At 41.5% G+C, this 20,141-nt stretch overlaps 1 protein-coding gene across 1 annotated transcript; it reads left to right on the forward strand.

Moving 5' to 3' along the window:
- The first annotated feature begins 1,712 nt into the window (after positions 1-1,712).
- LOC130187468 (ubiquinol-cytochrome-c reductase complex assembly factor 1) lies at positions 1,713-18,893 on the forward strand. The gene is made up of 9 exons (XM_056405115.1): positions 1,713-1,924; positions 3,743-3,850; positions 5,468-5,575; positions 7,267-7,339; positions 8,785-8,842; positions 9,324-9,432; positions 13,376-13,453; positions 14,530-14,643; positions 17,731-18,893. The coding sequence occupies exons 1-9, from the start codon at positions 1,850-1,852 to the stop codon at positions 17,863-17,865; spliced, it is 858 nt and encodes a 285-aa protein (XP_056261090.1). The 5' UTR covers positions 1,713-1,849; the 3' UTR covers positions 17,866-18,893.
- The last annotated feature ends 1,248 nt before the right edge of the window (positions 18,894-20,141 follow it).

The following is a 20,141-nucleotide window of genomic DNA, read 5'->3' on the forward strand; positions in this document are numbered from 1 at the left end:
AACACGGTGTAATACCAGCCTGTTGTATATGTGTGCGTTGAAAATGACAAATGAGGCAATACATTACATTGCCTAAAAAAGCCAAACAATAATATAATAAATTATTTTATTTCTTATGGCATTGCTCCCCTTGTGCTGCTATTCTTTTGTGCTGCTGTGTCAAATCTGAATTTCCTCTATAAAAGTAAATTTTATCTTAAATACACGTGATGAAATGTTCCTATAGGAGCCCAGTTTTCATGTTAAGTGATGTTTTGCCGTATCACTCTGACATGTCATACCTCTCTCTAACGCCGGCCCCACCTTTACACCACCTTGTCTTGCTGTTCAACACTGTGTGTGCAAGAATGAAAAGTATTACACACATGTGTAAGTTTGGGTGTTAAACCATATCTTAACTTGTATATTTGCCAGTGTTTTGTTCATGTTGTCGGGTGAGGATGGGACCAACACTTCATCCTCTCAAATCTTTCATGTAGAAATACATTACATTCTGCGACTGTCGGCCTGGGGGCTTTAGCAGGAAGCAGTTGAATAGCTGGGTGGCTTTGAACAATTAGTGGAGGCAGCCATGCATGGCCCTGCTTACTCTGTAACCACAGAGTATCTGCATCCTGCTGAGCCATAGCCGACCATGTTAGTTTAATCTGCAGAAGACGGCTGAAAGATAATCACAGAGAGCTGTGTGTGTTAGTATAGATCTGATATTCATTAGAGGAAACAGTGATGTCTGAAGTGAATCTCACCTCTGGAGACTCTGCTTCCCAGGACAGGAGGTGTTATTAATATACTTAATCACAAGCTATGAGACACACGCATGTACCTGGGATGAACTGGTTAAGGTGAAAACCGGAAGGCTTTGTCAGCCCACCAGTCTCTGTGTACAGCTGCACACCTGGCGGGTCCTGAATGCAGCTGGAGGTGGCGCCTCTGTGTCTCCATATGTCCTGGATGCAGACACAGAGAGAGAGAGAGACAGTGAAAGGTTTCAAATTTTAATGTTAATTATTGTGTGTGAATTTAATACACACACAGCAGTGGTGTGAAAGCAGCTGTAAGAAGATAAACTCTGACTGAATTACACCTCATCCTAGAGGAACTCCCTGGTGGGAAGCACCTGTTGGGAAAGAATACTAGAGATGGCTGTAGGACAGATCAATCAGTTAGACATACAGTGCATTTAGAAAATACTCAGTCACTTTTTTACATTTTGTTATTTTGCAACCTCCAATATATGGTCCAATCTTCATGAAAATGGATTTGTTGCAGAACTATTAAATTAGACTGCATCAGTTTTGACTTTCTGTACCAAATAAACTGCATGTTTTTACAGTGTGATGTTGTGCTGCCCCCTACTAAATCTGAAACATAAGTTCCTTGTGGAACGAAATAAATCATTATATTATTACAGCAAATATGAGAATAAATGTATGTCACTATATTTGGTATGGTGTGGTACTATAGACAAAATACTGTTAATTCCCCTTGAAACAATAATAGAGACACTTTAATTTTTAATTGAGGTACATGGAGATTATGGTTCTTGGTTTAAAATAGTTTAGTATAATACTTTGGGTCCGCAGCACACATTTAAGAGAATTAAATAAATTTAAATACAATTTAAATCCGCGGGATTAATAACCGCTTTCTGTTCAAGAGGAACCTTTCTTCGCTGAAGCCTGCTTTCCTGCCGGACGGGACCGGGTGCCGGACAGATTCCGTTGACATTGCTGAGGGGGAGGAGGTGGAGGAGGACTGCTGTTACCAAACCATAAGGTTTTTATTGAAGGCTGCCGCAGTTTGGTGGCAGCCCCGCTCCTCTCCTGTGACTTCCAGACATTTAGGAGCCATGTATCGGCGGCCGCTGCAGTCCGCCGTCAGAAGCCTGATTAACGGGACAGCGTCCAGAGCCGCCTACCGAAAGGTAATAACGTTACAGCTAACAGTTAGCTTAGCCGCTAGTGTGTTTTAAGCTAAGTAAACTAACGACACAATTCAAACTGTAACGACAGCTGCGGAGCTGATAACTGAAGGCAAACAATGAAAACGAAAGACAGAAAAGTTAAAAAAAAAATTTGGTGTAAGTGTATCCTTGAGTTTGGGATATATCATCAAGCTAAAAATGTTAGTTTTAATAAGATTAGCTGCCTGTGAGGGTCATTACCTGGTTTGTGCAGGTGAACTTGACCGTTAACTGACGTCAATCCAACGGTAAGGGCCGCAGAAAGACTCTCTGGGCTTTGATGGAAATATGAAGTCACAGAAGTAGTTTTTACCTGAAGCACAGACAAACACCTGTAGACAGAAAATAACATATTCAAACCCACAGAACTTAAGTTGAAATTAGACCTGCAACGATTGACTATGATTGAGTAATTTATCAAGCAAGAAAAAACAAATATTCTCTGGTTTCAGCTTCTTAAATATGAGTTTGCTTGAATTGAAAAACTATGGTTGGTATTTTTGACAGTCAACATCTCATAGACTAAATAATAAATCTAAAGGTTAATTGATAAAGACAGTAATTCTTAGTTGTAGTCCTAGCTGACATATACACATTGACACCTTTCAGGTCTATTTGGTGGATTGATTAAGTACTAATGAAAGGTAGACACTGCTTTATGTTAATGTGAGAGTGGAACCAATGAAACTTGTTTATCGGCCTGTTTTTGTTTTGTTGTTGTTTTCTTTAAACATATTTAAACCTAATCCATTTTATGACTTCATCATATTGATGCAAAAGTCATACAGAAATCTAAAACTGCTTTAGTTCATTCCTGGTCATTCATTTGCAGCAATGATCTAATACATCCAGATATTACGTCATCATTCACCCATCATATGTCATATAAAATATCAGCCAACAAGCCGAATATTATTTTATAAACACATGAGAGAAACACATGATCAGTGTGTAGCTGTTCTCATTTGACTTTGAAATTTAATACAACACTGCTGCAGTTATCAGCATAGAAACATATTGTACAAGTGTGTAGCTCCTGGCATCTTCCCACTGTTTTATTTTTGTTATTAACTCAAGCCTTCAGCTGTCCTGCACACACACACACACACACACACACACACACACACAAAATATCAAAGAGGGAAAAGCTTTTTAAAAATTATACACATTAAGGAAGATTTGTCCAATGTTGCCCGATCATATGATCCCAGAGTCGTCTGCTTTGAAGTGTGCCATTATATCCTCTAGTCAGCGTTCATGAGATGCTGATGCATCTTTTTCCATTTGAAGAGAGGCACAACTAAAGCTTGACTGGCAATATGTAGGTCCCCAGGGAGCAGCCTGAACATGAGAGTCAGGATCAATGACTGTGCAACATACATTTTAAAGTATATTTTAAAAAAAAAACCCATCCACACATCCTCCGGCCGCAGGCAGGACCAAAACATGTGGCCGTGGGTTTCTGGGTCACAACCACATCTCAAGCAACTTTCACCTCCTCCTGCTAAAAGTCCCAACCTGCAGGTTTCAGAAGGAGTTGGTCTGGGGAATGTCAAAAACTTGGTCTGCTTTTGTTAGAAGTGCAGCCACACTTTTTTTTACTTCCTTCCCAACTTCTGACCAGTTTTTGTCAGGACAACATTAGAACCACGAACCTACAAATGTATGTTTATATTAACTTTATAATTTTCATGTCACACTGTGTATCTCACTCTCTCAGAGCTTAATCTCTCATTGTCCTCTCTCCTTCTTTTTGTCCTTCTCTCTGTCTCCATCCAGGCTTCAGATCAGGAAGCCTGCTTTGCTAGAGCTTTAGTAGCTTGCCAGCTGGCCAGAGTCTCCCCTCCCTGTTCAACACCATGTCGGACTCTGCACATCACCACACAGGTAACGTGACATGCAAACTAACACACAGAATTTGATATTTAAAAACCCCTGTGCGGGGCTGAATTTAGTGGCTGAAAAAGATATATATTTCAGTCTGAGAAACGTATTGCTCATCAGGATCATCAATCTTTTACACAAAGCCTGCGTTACTAACTGGGAGTGTGGAGCTTACCAGAAATGAAAAGTCTAATGAAATATGCTCGAGCGGAAAAAGTAGGATTTAGTGTTTGTTGGTGTCGATCCAGTATGGATATTTAACTTTTTAGTCATTGTCTTATTTTAAGTCCAACGAGCTTGAGTACAGATTAAAAAGTGTCATTCTGTATTTTGCCAAAATGTAAGAAAATATGTTTGTCTTTAAATGTTGTTTTAAAAATTGTGGGTCGTCTTACACAGTTGTGAAGATAGGACTAAAGATTTATGTCTTCATAAAAACAGATATTCTTAAAGAATGCAGAGGCTGAACCACAATGATCAACGGTCCGATCTACAGCAAATGGTTTTCAAATGCAGCCTCCATAGGATGTGACCCCTGAACTGAGACAAAGCCATAGACTTCTCCGGAGAGCATTGCATTATGGGTTGTTCGTAGCATCAATGTTGTGAGTTACTTCAGGTTTATTTGTAGTCTGTGTTTTAGAGTCATTTGACCTTAAATCTGATTAGCCCATTTTTAACCTACACGAGTATCTGTTGGTTCATGTTTCACTGCAGCGGAGGAAAGAAATTCCTGCTGAGTGAAAACGAGTCCAAAGAATTTCCCACTGTCTTCACTGGAAAAAAACAGACTGAAACATCTGTGAAGCAGCTAAGAATGTCATGATAAGGACTCAAAGAGACAGACTGAAATGTTGCTAACAGGCAGAGAAAATCATTATAACCTGATACGAGGGAGAGTGAGTCAGTGACTGAGACTAGATCCACATGTGAAAGGCTTCGAGAGATGATGACTTTTACACTGGGGAATCATTTAGCACCAGTCTGACAGTGGTTTCTATCCCCAAAAAGGGGAAAAGAGGGGGTTATTAATGTTGTCCTGCATTTTGTCCACTACACTGCTTCCTCACTGCTCTGCATATTGAACACAGACAGATTCAGTTCAGCAGAAAACATGCAATTTGCAAGACTGGTGATTGCAGGGATGTTAAATGTGAAGCAGCGGTGAGGGGTCGCTCAGGTCGCGGTGGCTGTAATGAAACTGTTAAGACAACACGCATCTTAGAATAGGTCACTATATTAATTTACTGAACAGCTGCACTCGCCCAGTAAAGGTCACGTTCCCCAGGTGTGTGTTGTCATGCTGTAGGTTTGTGTGTGTGTGTGTGTATGTGCTGTTGATTTAATGAGGGTTATACAATATATATACACAGGGAATATTAAGGGTTGTTTTTCACTCCCACTTTTCCTGTCCGCCCTTGTTTTTCATCACTCTTTCCTTTCGTTCTCTTCTTCAAAAACACCATTCAGCTCATCTTTCCCTCCTTCCCTCATCCTCCCTTTCTCCCACACATTTCTTTCTGTTATCTCTCTCACCTCTGTCGCCCCCCCCCCCCCCCCCCCCCCCCCCCCTTTTTACCCCCTTACTCACTGTCTTTTATTCTGTTTCTCGTCCGGCAGCTCTGTAATGTGAAGGAGACGCCTCAGCACACGGAGGAGGAGGTGGGGGCCTTCACAAAGCTCATTGAGGCCATGGGCTTCACAGGACCTCTCAAATACAACAAATGGGTGAGTGACGGAGAGAAAAGGGACGACAAAGTGAGGGATCAGGTTGTAAAGTTAAGAAGAAGTTATTGTGGGAAGAACGGAAAAAGGAAGAAAAGTATGATGGGTATATTCTTTTAATATGCACTGCATCTATTTCTACCTGCCTCAGACACCTCAGCCGACCAAACAGTTGCACCAAAGCTAAGTTTTTGTAGGATTATCCAAACATTAGCATTACGATGTCATGCTCGTGATTAATGACAGTAACCACAAGTAGTGGTAGTAATAGGAGGGTAGTGAGGTTTGGAGAGTTATGAGCCGAGTCCACACTGAGCCTAGGACCTGTACTGAACTGAGTGCAGTGTGAAAATGTTTAAATACAACAACAGCTGCACCTTTAGCCTCATTTAACCTGTTGGTTGAGTGCAAACATGTCACCAACACCCTGCAGGAACATCACAGGGCGGGAGGCTTTGAACCACAAAGCGAGCGATAAATATGAGAGAGATCGAAGTAAAGCACAGTAATCGATGTTGTGTAAATGTCATTTATAGAAAACACAGTAAATACAGCTGCTGCTGTGTGTGTGTGCGAAGGAAGGTTATTTGACTCCAGTGTGTGTGTGTGGTGGTCAGAGGACGACAGAGGAGCTCCGACCTCCCAGCAGGGAGCTTAAGTTATGGGCTGTAAGCCAGGAATCTTCCTCACAGCATGTAAACACACACACACACACACACACACACACACACACACACACACACACACACAGACTCAAACACGGCCGAGCAAATCTGCTCTGCTTTTAAATGCACGTACACGCAGATAAAGTGTGGCTGCTGTTTCCAATCAGCAGCTTGATTTTTAATGTTAGTTGTTAAAATTGTGGAGGCCGTTGTGGCGCTGCAGGGAAAGGTCGTGAAGACAAAATGTGGCGTCCTGTAAAATCCTCTCCAGTCCTCTAATATTTAGAGAAAGAATCTCGGACACATACATTTAGATTTGTGATATTCACAAATCAACAACAACAATGAAAGACAAATACACATGTTGATATTGTTCTAGGATTTGTTTGTGGTTTTTTTTGGGTTTCATCCATTGCATCACACTGTTGCTCTGACTGTTTTCCAAGAATACCCACATCATTACAGTATAAATATTTACAGGCATGGCAAGGTTTGGTTATGTGGGAGGTTTTGGCGAAACAGTTAATGGAGGCGTACGTGCCAGGGAGAATGTGATGTTGTTGTCAAGTTGCAAAATGTTGGTGCTAAACAGCAGGTTGGCCTGAGCAGTTACACATCTCTGACCTCACACCCTGTTTGTTTCTGTTTGACTCCTTCTATAAGACACAAAACATCCTCAAACCCTGGGGGGGACTTGGTTTAAAACAAGTGTCTTTCTTTGTCTTTGCCTCATGTGAAGCTCTTTGAATTGTTTGAGGTGCGATGATTAAAGTTTCCTCGCCTTCATTTTACAGTGACACGTCTTCATTTGAAAACTATGGCAATGTATTTGTAGCTCACTAGTTTCCAATGACAAATGTTAGCATGGAAGGTAGCAACACTGCACTGAAGGAGTATGAAAGTCTTTTATCTCAAGCTTTTCAGAAAAGTGAAATAGTGTACAATTAATTATGAACCCTGAAATATCTAATTCAGTATATTTATGAAAGATGTTTATGATTTTTCTTTTTTCCCCTTTTGTCTCCACAGAAAATCAAGATCGCTGCCTTGCGCATGTACACATGCTGCGTAGAGAGAATCAATTATGACGAGTTCTTTGACAGTAAGTGGAGCTACGAGTCCCGTCTTCACACCAGCTCTGTTGCTAAAAAATGTGCAGCTCAAACCAACAACTCTTCCTCTGTACTCCAGCGGCTTGATGTTGCGTTGTCACAGAGGCTCAAGAGACACGTTTAATGAACAATGGTCAAAACTGACCTGATCTTTTATTTCACAGGATGGGTCAAGCTCCAATAATACTGGATCCTACATTTCCCACAATGCAACTCAATAGCATGTTTAATAAGACGTCCCTTGTCTTGTAAATTCCCCTCACCTTTGTTGAGAGAATTAGCGATCACGTCGACAGGTTATAAAGCACTTAAAGTGTTCATCATGAATACTGATGTCAGTGCGGCTGAGCTCCATTTCCTGTCAGCTGAGTGGATTTATATCCAGTATATGATAACACCTTTCAAAATAAGAGGAATGTTAATGGCAAACATGTTTCTGAAGGCAAGAGAGAAAGTGTTACAATAATACTGAATATACACACTGAGAAAAGCTGGAAAATCACTTACACACACACACACACACACACACACATATGCACACACACTCTCTCTTCAGTATTAGTCCAGATCCAAACACTGACCATTAAGGCGTTGGTATTTGTCCCGGTCCAAATGGAGTTGATGAGCACTCAGGGACACTGTCACAACCTGCCTGACACATTTATTAGACACTTTACTACCTGGCACACACAGATAGACACATAACACACACTTATATTACTCACACACACACACACACACACACACACACACACACACACACACACACACACACACACACACACACACTTGGAGCCTGCTGCATTATCACACTGCATTTTACATTGTGGTAAAAATGAGCCTGATCCTGGTTCACAGGCCGATTTAAACACATGGCTGTGGCTTTATATCAGGACTCATCCTGGATATCTTGTCTTCAGAGTGTTAAGAGAAAGTATGGCTGCAATTGAGGATTATTTTCATTATTGATCCATCTGTATTCTCTCAATTAATTGATTAATTTCTTGTCTTTAAAATGCTAAGAAAGCTGCCCATGAAACCAGACCTGATGTCTTCAGATCTCTTGTTTTATTTGCCCGTTTCAGGATTTTGATTTGGTCCGTTGCCAGAATAAATGAGACATTTTACAAAAGCATAATAATGACTGCTGAGAAACTGAAAAAGTAAAGAATGTAACTGAGACAAACAAATAACCAGCTACAACCAAAGCAGTGAATACAAAGGTTACAGCTGCTTCATGTGCAAGTGCTTTTATATGGCACGATGTTGTAGTGCTGCAACTAATCATTAATTGATGATGGAAGTGGTTGCAGTGAAATGACGAATAGTTGCAGCTCTGCAGAGTCTGTGGGAAAAGACGGGAACAAGAGTTTCCATGTGAGTGTTGTGTGAATCCTGTGTCGTAACACTTATTCATGTTTTGTGTTTGTTTCAGAATGCACCCTCCCTGACACACTCAACTCCTGGTTCTTGGTCGCACAGCTGCATGTGTGGTGCGTTAAAGACACATACACACACACACACACACACACACACACACACTTCTTTCTCAGATGTCATGTTGATGTCTTTTTTTTCTCATCAGTCCTGCTTCTGTGTCTCATCAACATGGCGCATGTATGCAGTGTGTTATCTCTACGACTCTTGTGAATATAAACCTGATACTTCCACCACATGGAGCAGATGATGTTTTCTGCATAAATCTGAATTTTAATGATAGAGAACCGATTTCCCAGAAATGACTGTAACACTTGAAGTTCAGATTGTTACCATGTACTGATGTAACACGCAAAGACAAACATCTGGTATGAAAACTCATTAGCTCAATTAGGAGGAAATCATTTTTTCTTGTGAACATAATAACTCACGAACAACACATAGTAGAAACTTCATATTTACACCACAGAGTTCTCATGTCTTGGCAGTCCACATGCCTCTTGTCCCCTCGTCTTACTTGATCCCCTCCTCCGTCAGGATGTGTTTGGTGCGGATGCGTCAGGAGGGCAGAGCAGGAAAGTACATGTGCCGTTACATTGTCCACTCCATGTGGGAGGATGTGGAGCAGAGGAGCAAAATCATGGGGGTAAGTTCTCTGTGTGTGTGTTTAGATGTGCATGTCCCTGTGAAGCTTTATGTTCATCGTCAGAAAAGTCAGCAGGACTAAGACCACAAGATCACATAACCCTTACACCACAAACACATGTTGGACATTCATTGCATTCCATGTTCAGTATAGCTCGATGCACAGCACGCCTATGATAACACACAGGGTTTCCTAATTATAGGACCCTGGACTGGGGGATACGTTACCCTTTGAGCGAGCGAGAGAAGAAGCTCGCTCTCTCTCAGGTACCCTCGTGTCTCTGTTGGGGCCGGAAGCTCCAGTTACAACCATGAAAAGTAGCAGCTGAGAAACCGAACGAAGCGACGTGTTGCATCTGTATCGATCTCCTCCGCTCTGTTTATTCACAGCGCTGCAGCTACACGCAGCAAAGTCAGCTGGTCGGAGTGTGTGTGAATATTTAATTGTTCAGTTCGTTTTAGATTCTGCCACAAAACATTTTATTCAAGTTTCGGGTTTTGCTGACGGACTAGCTCTCAAATTTTATGAACTAGAGCCACAACTAACAAGTATTTATATAATAATTTAGTAATTATTTTCTCTCGATGAATCGTTTTGTGTATAAAAACATCAAATCATTTCACAGTGATGTAAAACAGAAAAGCAGTAACTACAACTGTCACAATGTAGAAGCTGGAAACAACTGAGAAATTACTTGAACGATTAATTGATTGCAAAAATAGTGACTGATTATTTATTTTTCTGTTGATAAATTAAACTTGACTAATAAACATAATTGTTTCAGCTAGAACGAACCACAAAAACAAAAACCAATCAGACATTTGGAATCTTAAAATGCTGAAAATAACCAGTCACACAGGGAAAACTATTGTTTTGTTGTATTAATACAGACCTCTGGTTCGTCAGGGTTATAGCACAGATATTTCATTAGTCATTAATTGTGTGATTGCAGCTGTAGAGAAACATCATGTTTTATCCATTGTTAGTTGCCACAGCAGCTCAGTTTTCTCTCAAGTAGCAGTGTTTTTCTAAAAAGCCACAAATGTGAAACAACCAGCTTCCAAACTGGTTCTCTGCCCGAAAACAACTAAATGTCATTCTCTTAAATAAATATTCATTATTTCAGAAACATTTCCGCTTGGGGCTGATGCAACAGGGCATTAAGTTTTATCCGTGCCATTGCATGCTACATGGGATGCAGGTTTTGTTTATTTAAAGTTTTACATCAGCATAATTGTGCCAACAGTTCTCAAGCAGAAAGTGGAGCCAAATCCCCGGAGTGTGGGTCTGGCCGCGGTCACCGTGTCCACAGAGTTGCGCCTCTATTCTCTGTCAGTGGAGCAGCTCCAGGAAGTGTCGCTCATTGACATCACAGACTTAAATCTTGGCCTCGCTCACGTGTAGCTTTCAGAGAGAGTTTCTCCTACTCAGATTAAACTCGAATTAACTCCCAAAGTTCATCGAGTGTGTTATGTGTTCGACTTGTTCAAATTTGATTGACTTGGATTAAGAGGAATAAAAGTCAAAAAAATTATTTGTGCTGAAATTTCCATAAAAATCCATCAAGCCAATATACAGTATATATCAATACCAGTATATCTGTGGTAATATTTATTGATCAGAGGAGACCCCAGCAAACGCTTGTACAACAGTATGTGACAATGTGCTAAATCGCCTCTTATTCTTTCCTTAATTACATGAATTCATTTTCGTCTTTGGGCTCGGGGAGAACAACAAGTCAGAAAGGTTCAAGTGAGGTCACGAGTCATTGGTGTCCAGTTTGGAGTGTTTTTCTGATTTCGTCAGAGTCCACACCTCATCACGTCACATCATCCACGTCACTCACGTTCACCTGTAAAATCCGCACGGTGGCAGGTAAACACCAGAAAAAGTCACAGGTACATATCTGTGATGTCAGTGGATCCGGATGGTTGAAGCTGGAGCCGGAGTTCACCGAGCTTTAAACCGGGAGGTCTTTAGTTTTAGCTCATTTAGCTGGTCGTGTGACAGAAAGAGGTCAGAGATGAGAAATTACAGTGCGGTTTGTGAGGTCACTCTTGGTGTGTGTGCACGCATGCATTGGGCGGAGCACAGAGGGGGGGGGCATGTGTGTGAACGTGTGTGTGTGTTGGGGGGTGTTGCGTGTTTTCACAGCTGCATATGTGAACTTTTGTCAGCATGTGTACGTACACTTGCTTACATATGTGCTCGCACAAGCAAACACACGTACATGAGAATTACAATTTTACTCAATTTGACCTCAACGAAAAACCTAATGTTTTTAATCTACACACTTTGACTCTGTAATTCATGGTCAGTGTGACGGACACAAAACACGTACAGCGCCACACAGAGGTTTATTCTGTGGCCCTGCTGTGAAGAAAGCATCTGAACTTCATCCATTAGATAATTTCCTCGGACCGTCCAAATTTCTTTAAGCCACAGAGAAGCTCCGCGCTCCAGATGTGTGCAGCTGTTTTTCTCAAAGGCGTCTCAAGCACCCAGGTTTAAAGTTTCATCCTTGACACTGAAGCAGAGCTGCATCAATTAGTTGATTAGTCTATCACCAGAAAATTAGCAACTATTTACATAATCAATTAACCCTAAATTCGAGCAAAAATACCAAACATGGTTTTTTCTCTATGAAACATTTTTCATTTTTTTTCTGATGTTTTAAGGCCCAAAAAATTCAGTTCAGTTAATCAGTTAATTGAGAAAATAACAAGCAGATTGATTGATAATGAAAATAGTCAGTGAAGGTCGAGAGAACGTGGCAACAAGATCTGAGTCGGGCGAAAACGTGCACTTGAAAACATCATATTACATCAAATACATAAATGTATCTCTGAATGAATTTCTGATAAATGTATCAGAACCCCGAAGAGAAAAGACAAAATATGATCAATAACAAAATTAGTGTAGCGTGACAAATGAAAGAAAAATATTTGTGAAAAAATATTAATGTCCTGGAAAGAGAATTAAATAGGAAAATAAAAAAAGCAACAAGGTGTGCCTGTGTGTGCCTGTGCGTGCATGTGTGTGCGCGTCAAGCTGAAGAACCAGGCGCAGCTTCCTAATCGAGCTCCACATCAGCAGCTCATGTATTTGTACAACCAGGAACAGTGATTGGAGTCGCTCTCGGGTTTCATGCTAATTGTGGTCAGGAGCAGTAAAAACACTGCTCATTTTCTCCATGTTCATAATTAACTGCTGCAACCAGCTGAAACCAAGCGAACCCCACAATGACTGAGCTGTCCCCGGTCTCAGCGCCAGCTTAATGAACTCACCGCCGCAGCTCGGCTTCATCCTCAGGACAGATGGCTGCAGGAGCTCAGGTCATTACATCCAACTGTTCACATGCAGGACTTTCACATTAACCACTGCAAGGCCAGCTTTGTTGAGCAGCGTGTAGACACTTGATTGGAGAAGAACCGACATGAAATTTTACACGGATATTCACGGTCCCCGGCCGATGAATGTTGATAGATTTTACTCTTGTTGCCACCCTGACTTTGACTGGTGTGGTTTTGAGGATAATGTCTGGGCAGTGGGCAACTACTGAATAAATTACTATGAATTTTGAGACTCACATTCATGTTCACCTCGGGATGAATTGTAAATGAATTTCCCAGTTGTGGGATAAATAAAGTTAATCTAATCTAACTTTTTCATCAGGCGGCATCAACAGGTCAACGTTTCATTTTCTGCTGTGCTTTGGTTTTCTGCCTGACAGAACTGCTAGCGCGGCTGTGGACTCGTAGTCTTGTTGTAAAATGAATTGTACTAATAAAAGCAGAATATAAATGTGGGCTAATTGGCCAGTTGTGTTATTACCCAAAACTACAGCTCCTCAGAAACAGGTGGTTGCTGCAGACTGTTGGATTGACCTCAGTATCTGACCGCAGTGTTTCTGTTTCCTCTCTCTCTTTCTTCTCCGATGCAGATTGATGCCATCCACAGAAAGGAAGCTATGAAGGTGATGACAGAGACTTTCTATGCTGCAATATTTGGATATGATGAGGTGAGATGCTTTCTATATATATATGCTTTCTATATATGCTTTCTATATATATATACATATACACACACACACACACACACACACACACAGAGAGAGAGGAAGCAGCTACTAACATGCTGACACAGACACAGGCTTGAATCCTGTCCAGTGTTTATGTTCAACAGTTTTGTCTGGATCCAGCTGTGTCACAGTCTGCTGGAGACCGTCTGCGTCTCTCCGCTGCGTTCATGGCAGTTTGTCTCTCTAAGGGATGGAAATCATTTCTGGATGTATATAAACGCTTATTTTTATTGGCAGTTGATGTGAAATGAATATTTAATGACTGACCCACGAGGGACAGAGAGACAGAGGGAGAGACACATCACTTTCTTTTTTCTCATCTTTTGAGTTGCATCACAGTCAGCCCAGTTTCCTGCTGTCCGTGATCGCCTCCTCTGCACTTGAATGCAGCGTAATTCAATTTACATATTTTTCCGCTGCTAAAGGAGTGAGTATAAAATAGTGATTTAAATCATGGCTCATAGATACTACATGTTGACCAGGAGTCACTCTGAAGCTGCTGGTGCAACATAATGTCATGACAGCTGTGCTCTGTGATTGGTTATACTCACATTTAAAACATGTGAACACAGGAGGCAAAAGCTCATTTTCAACAGTTGTTAAAGCAAGTCAAATGCAGCCATAAAGCATCTGTTGCCACGTGTACATGAGCTGCATGTATGTGGCCAAACAACTCTGATCTATAGAAGACACGTGTCTGCTGAAGAACTGCTTCTCTGGAGACAATCAAACTGGGAGTGGGAGCAGAATCAACACATCTGGATCCTGTGGGACACCCAGTGTTAAACTAATGTGGCGAAGAAACAAATCTCTTATTTTAAAACAGATTTTATTTGACTTGTCTCCCATTTCTACGAAACAATCACCCACAAACAGCATCACAGAGCCGACTGATTTTTTTACCTGGAGACATTACTGCTCACTGATGTATGATCATGTGAGTCTCTGGTTTCACAGAACAAATGATGTAATGATGCAGGATCAATAATACAGTGTGTGTGCGTGTGTGTGTGCAGGGAATCCTGTCTGATGACCCTGTGCTGGCTGCAGCTCTGTGGAGAATCCTGTTCAATCGCCAGTGTGAAGACCCCAAACAGCTGGAGCTCATGGTGGAGTACGTACGCAAACAGGTGTGTTTACACTCGCCTCCGACTATATTTGTGTTCGTGACTCAGGTCTGCAAATACATGTGATGTATTTGTATTTAGAAACTTTATTTAAACCAGCTTCACATCCTCTTCCTCGCTGCTGTCTGTGGAGGACGGACACACGAGGTGTAGCTGTGGTTTATTTGCACATTCAAATGATGAAATATGTACAAGAGAAGAAAGCAGTGATTCGACAGAGCAAGGAGAAAAGGTTTCCTCTTGAGCAGTGGTGGGAAGTAACTAAGTACATTTACTCACTATAAATGAACAAGTTTCTTTATATTTTTACTGCACCATATTTCAGAGGGAAATGTACCTTTAACTCCACTACATTTATTTGACAGTTGTAGTTTCAGAGTTAAATTTTGCATTAAAGGGCCTTTGACATCCCTGAATAGAGCTTTTCTCTGAGAGTGCAAACAGACTTCTCTTGATTGACATCTTTATCACTACTCTCAGTGTTGTACCTGTAAAGGTGGGACAAATTATACCAATTACACCTTTGACAGTTTATTAGTAGATAGAAGTAATGAGCTCCACGTGACTTCAACCAGAGCACAGGTCTGATTAGCTGTAATGACTGGAAGAGTCTGGTTGGAGACTTTTGATCATGTTTCCACCAAAAGAGACATTTCCCCTCTGAAGCTTCTTTTCAAATAGTTTCATTAAAGTAAGTAGTTTTTATTAAAAAAAAAGAAAGAGGGAAAAAAAGCAAAGACTAGAGGAAAGTAGAGCTGAACAGTTAATAGAAATATTATCCATATCCCAAAATGCTAAAGTGCAATATCACAGCAGGAGCTGCAATTTTTCAAATTGAAAACAACAGGCCATAAATAAAACATAATGATGCTACAGAGACACTAAATCATATTCTCCAGACGTCAGTGAAAATGAGAACAGACCACTTCAAGTGAAATCCTGACTCATCGTAACCGCGGAGGAATTTATTTATTTTTTTTAGTACATCGATCAGCTTTAGAGGAAAGTCCAAAATAATGAACATAAAATGATGTATCACATCCTTTTAATCAGCTCACGACGCTGCAGCAGCTGCAACAGAAACATGCTGCTTACACACAGTGGTAATTATATAATGTCAGATAGAATCAGAAATCATATATTTATATATTTCCTACTGATACTTTAATAATTCCTCTGTAAAGACTTTAAATCATGAACTTTTGGATGTAAAAAAAGTAAAAATCCAACACTCTGTTTTCCCCTGTTCTGCCCAACCCCCCCCCCCCCCCCCCCCCCCCCCCAGCACTTCTCCTCACCCGTTAACCTGCTCACCTCTTCCTTTCACTCCTCTCTGTATATTTTCTTTCCCTCTGTGAGATTGAAAACACTCTCCTGGTCTCAGAAACACCTGCACCTCCATCTGCTGCTGGGGCCATATGGTGCAGGACCTCCTCTCTCCCTCCACCTCCCCTTTCTTTCATCCCGACTCTGCAGCTTTTCCTTTAATGACTCCGTCTCTCTGTTTACGTCAGACTTCCTCTTCCAGCTTCGCTGCACTCTTTACTTTTTATTTTCTGGTCTCACTGACACGTCCGTCGACTCTGCTGCAGCTTTTCCTCCTCTCATGAGCTCAGAGGGAACACGCTGCTGCTGCATCACACCAACAAGAGCTGACTGCTACACACACACACACACACACACACACACACACACACACACACACACAGATGCAGGTGTGTTAAAGGTCATGGGTGCAGTGTCCAACTCAATCAGCTTACAAAGTGTCCCCCAGAGTGTGTGTGTGTTTGTTTATGTCTGCTGGTCTAAGAGTCAGTAGAAGTAACACACACACACACACACACACACACACACACACACCTCCAGGGAAAGTAAACAGTAAACAAGTTTGTCAGGTTTAGTGTCACGTCTTCACACATACACAGTTTTAACATTGAGGGTGGCAGAACTACATCTATGCATTAACTCCACCTTCTGCATTTTATAACAGCTGTGCTGCAGACATTATGTTTTCAGGTCGTCCCATCCAAGGTCAAAGGTCACCGTGACCTCACGAAACATGTTTTCGGCCATAACTCCAGAATTTATACGCTAATTATGAGACAACTTAACACAAATGTCTAACAGGACAAAACAATATTTTATATCCCCAAGGTCAAAGGTCAACTTCTCTGTGACATCATAATGTTCTGCAAAAAAACACTTCTGGTCATTGTTCAAAGCTGTAACTCGGGAACAGAGGGAGAGACCGTGACCGTGTTTCCTGCGTCTTGATTGGTGGAGGCACGATTGTGGTTTATGTCGTCTTAGTTTTGTTTCTTTGTTTCCTGTCTGATGCTGAATATCAGCAGTGTATACATTATAAATGATTTTCAGTGGCTTCAGTTTGAATCAAACTCAGTGTTAATTTTACTATTTAAATCTGAATTCTTTCTAATCCCCCGTTGAATGTCGTCAGGTTGTTCTTTCAGCATTTACAAGTATCTTAAGTCTAAAATAACTAATGCGTTCGTTGGCTGAGAAACAGGAAGATTGATCATGTCTGTAGAGAGGAGTCACGACTCTGTTGGTCCGTGTTGAACTACAGAAACACAGTCTGCTCGCTGTCGTGCAGTGATGTCACAGAGTGATGTGTCTTTTCTCTCACAAATAATCTTTGTCTGGATAAAGACGCCAGCTGCAGTAACCAGAGAACAAGACGACTTTTCAATTCAGCTGCCACAAAAATTATGTTAATTTTTACCAAAATCATCCAACGGTTCACAAAGAAAGTAAAAAATGTTTTGCTCCAATTAATCGTGTGACGACCTCCTCAGATTTCTCTCACAACCACCTCGGGTTGGGAACTACTACTTTAAACTATTGAGCTCTATATAAAGTCGTTCATACAGGCTCCACGTCAGACCGCTATGACAGTAACGATGTCTCAGTGTTAATCTAATCATGTCAGAGTCGGATATAATTTCCTTGCAGAGTCAGCACTTCTAATACAAGCAGATGATACCTCTGTACTTTGTTCAGTGCAGTACTTTTTACTTGTCAAGCAGTATTTTTACATTGTTGTACTGACTCTTCACTCCTCCGCTGCAGATGCAGTACATTGACGCTCTGGACGGCGAGGACCTCCTGCTGACCGGCGAGGTGAAGTGGCGCCCCCTGGTGGAGGAGAACGCACAGAGCATCCTGAAGGTGGTCACACCCACGTACAACGACACCGGACTGTGAGACGAAGGGACGGACTCCTGTTTCCTCTCATCCAAAGTCCTTCCCCTCATGTCCTCCTCTCTCACGTGTTGACTTCCTTTCTCCTCCCTAGAAACATGTAACATTTTCCCTCATCTCTCTCTCTCTCTCTCTCTCTCTCCCTCTCTCTCTCTCTCTCTCCCTCTCCCCTCTCCTCTCTCCCCTGTCATATAAGGTGGGATTTTAAATTTGACGTAAGGTCTGTAGCTTTCTCAAATGCTCCTTTACTTCTCTTTTCTCCCAAAACTCTTCTCCTCCACTTCTTCCTCCTCCTCCTCCTCCTCCTCCTCCTCCTCCTCCTCCTCCTCCTCTGCCTGAACGATTTGTCCACCAGAAGTCTGTTTGAGGAGGAGCGGTATAAACAGGGTAGACAGTCAGGGATTATTTTTCATTTTTACACACATACCCGTGCTCGTTCACCCGTCAATCAGCAAAGCAACCAGTTCACAACCATGGAAACGCCGTGCATCGCCATCCTCCGCCGCCGTCGTCGTCATCCTGTCGGTTTCGAGAGCCTCCGCCGATTCCTCTCTGCAAACCGAGAGAACAAGATACTCTGTATTTATATTTTTCTCACTTTTTTTCCACGAATGCCGCGCTGTATTTATAACATATTTTGTATACCTCTGTGTTTACACTTTTCCTCCTGCAGAGGCGTCAGCTGAGACTTCTGTCACTGCTCCTTCACTGTGCGTTCAATAAAGTTTCACTCTGAGTAGGTGAAGTTAGACGACATGAAAATCATGGTTCTAGGAAACAAATGCAAGAAGATTTGACGGGTTACTGGACTTCCTCTCTTTGTGCCGGAGGTCTGTAGTTAAACGTCTCTGCTCCCGAAACATCACCAGTCTGCGTTTCTCTGTTTGTCTGGCTCCCATGATGCTCTCTGACCGAAACAGGAAGCTGAGCCCTCAAAGACTCAGACGTCACCACTGTATTAAAAACAATAAGGTTTTTTTTTGTTTGTTTGTTTTTAAAAAGTAAATAAAATGTTCTCTGGATGTATAAAACTGCTGAGCCTTGTTTCGTTCATGTTCTACTTTTTGTGACCTCCACTGTCCAGGTGCAATATAAACTTAGTTGTAGACGTCTCCTTGCAACCTCACCTTCAAACAGCAGTTAACGGTTGCCAGGGGAAACGCCCGCCCACAAGCCTGAAGCTTAGTCACAAGCCAAGTTTAAATTTAGCACAAATTTTGAACAAATTTCCTAAAATTCATCAAAAGAAAATGTGAATTAACGAACATTTCCACCAACTAGTGTCGTGTGGATATTAGCAGCTGGTTATTTGAGCTTGTGGAGCTAATTCTTCAGTCGCTGCCATTAAACCACTGCAGAAGAAGACACAGGGAGATGAGGTCATTAAAAGGAAAAAAGATCCAGTCGAAGCTCGAACGATGGAAAACATGATGGAAATCTGACATTTCTCTTCAGTCTTGCTGATGGCTTTAATTTTTGATTAATTACCTGTTTTAAACACAAACCTCAATACGTCACATTCACATGTTTTTTCTGCAGGAAAAAAAAAAACCCCAAAGATCCACTTTGAAAAACAAAGACCTGGTTCCAGACAGAGTTTTGAGTCACAGGTTAAAATCACTCCACCTCGTCTGGAGACACAAATCCAGTGTGAGTGAAGCTTTAGAGACTGTTTTTGTACGTTCTCCGTCTCTAGAGTCTCGCCTGAGGTTTTTATCTTTGACTCTCATGATGCTCTTTCTCCTGAGTCTCCTGGACTTCATGATAATCACTTGGCTTATAACTGTAATAATGTGTTATTCATGCACCGTTGTATTATATAATGTGAGCTGCAGGATGAAATGAAGGCACCGTGTTCCGCCGCCTGCTCTTCTGCATGTGGCCAGCTGATGGCGCCCACACTCCACTGGTTTTATTTTAATATGGCGCACAACAGCCAGTTGATCCTGATGCAGCTTCTGCAAGACTTTTACGTTCTTTATCATTTCAAGTTCGTCCAACACAGACGGTTTAAAAGGCGGGAAAGTCCGTGACAGGTGACGTGGCACAGAGACATGAGGGGAGTTACTCAGTAGAAACCAGTGACCGGATTGTTCGGTTGGATTCATCCACCTCAGGGGTTTTTAATACATTGAATTTTTTGACTATTTATTATTATATATAGTTTTTTTTTTTTTTCCATCCTACACACATGATCTCCATTTAACTTCATTACTGCACCACTGATTATTTAGACGTGTCAGGTGGAAACATGGAAACATTTCTCTAACTCTGGAGCT

This window comes from Seriola aureovittata, chromosome 2, assembly GCF_021018895.1.
Source record: "Seriola aureovittata isolate HTS-2021-v1 ecotype China chromosome 2, ASM2101889v1, whole genome shotgun sequence".
Taxonomy (NCBI): Eukaryota; Metazoa; Chordata; class Actinopteri; order Carangiformes; family Carangidae; genus Seriola; species Seriola aureovittata.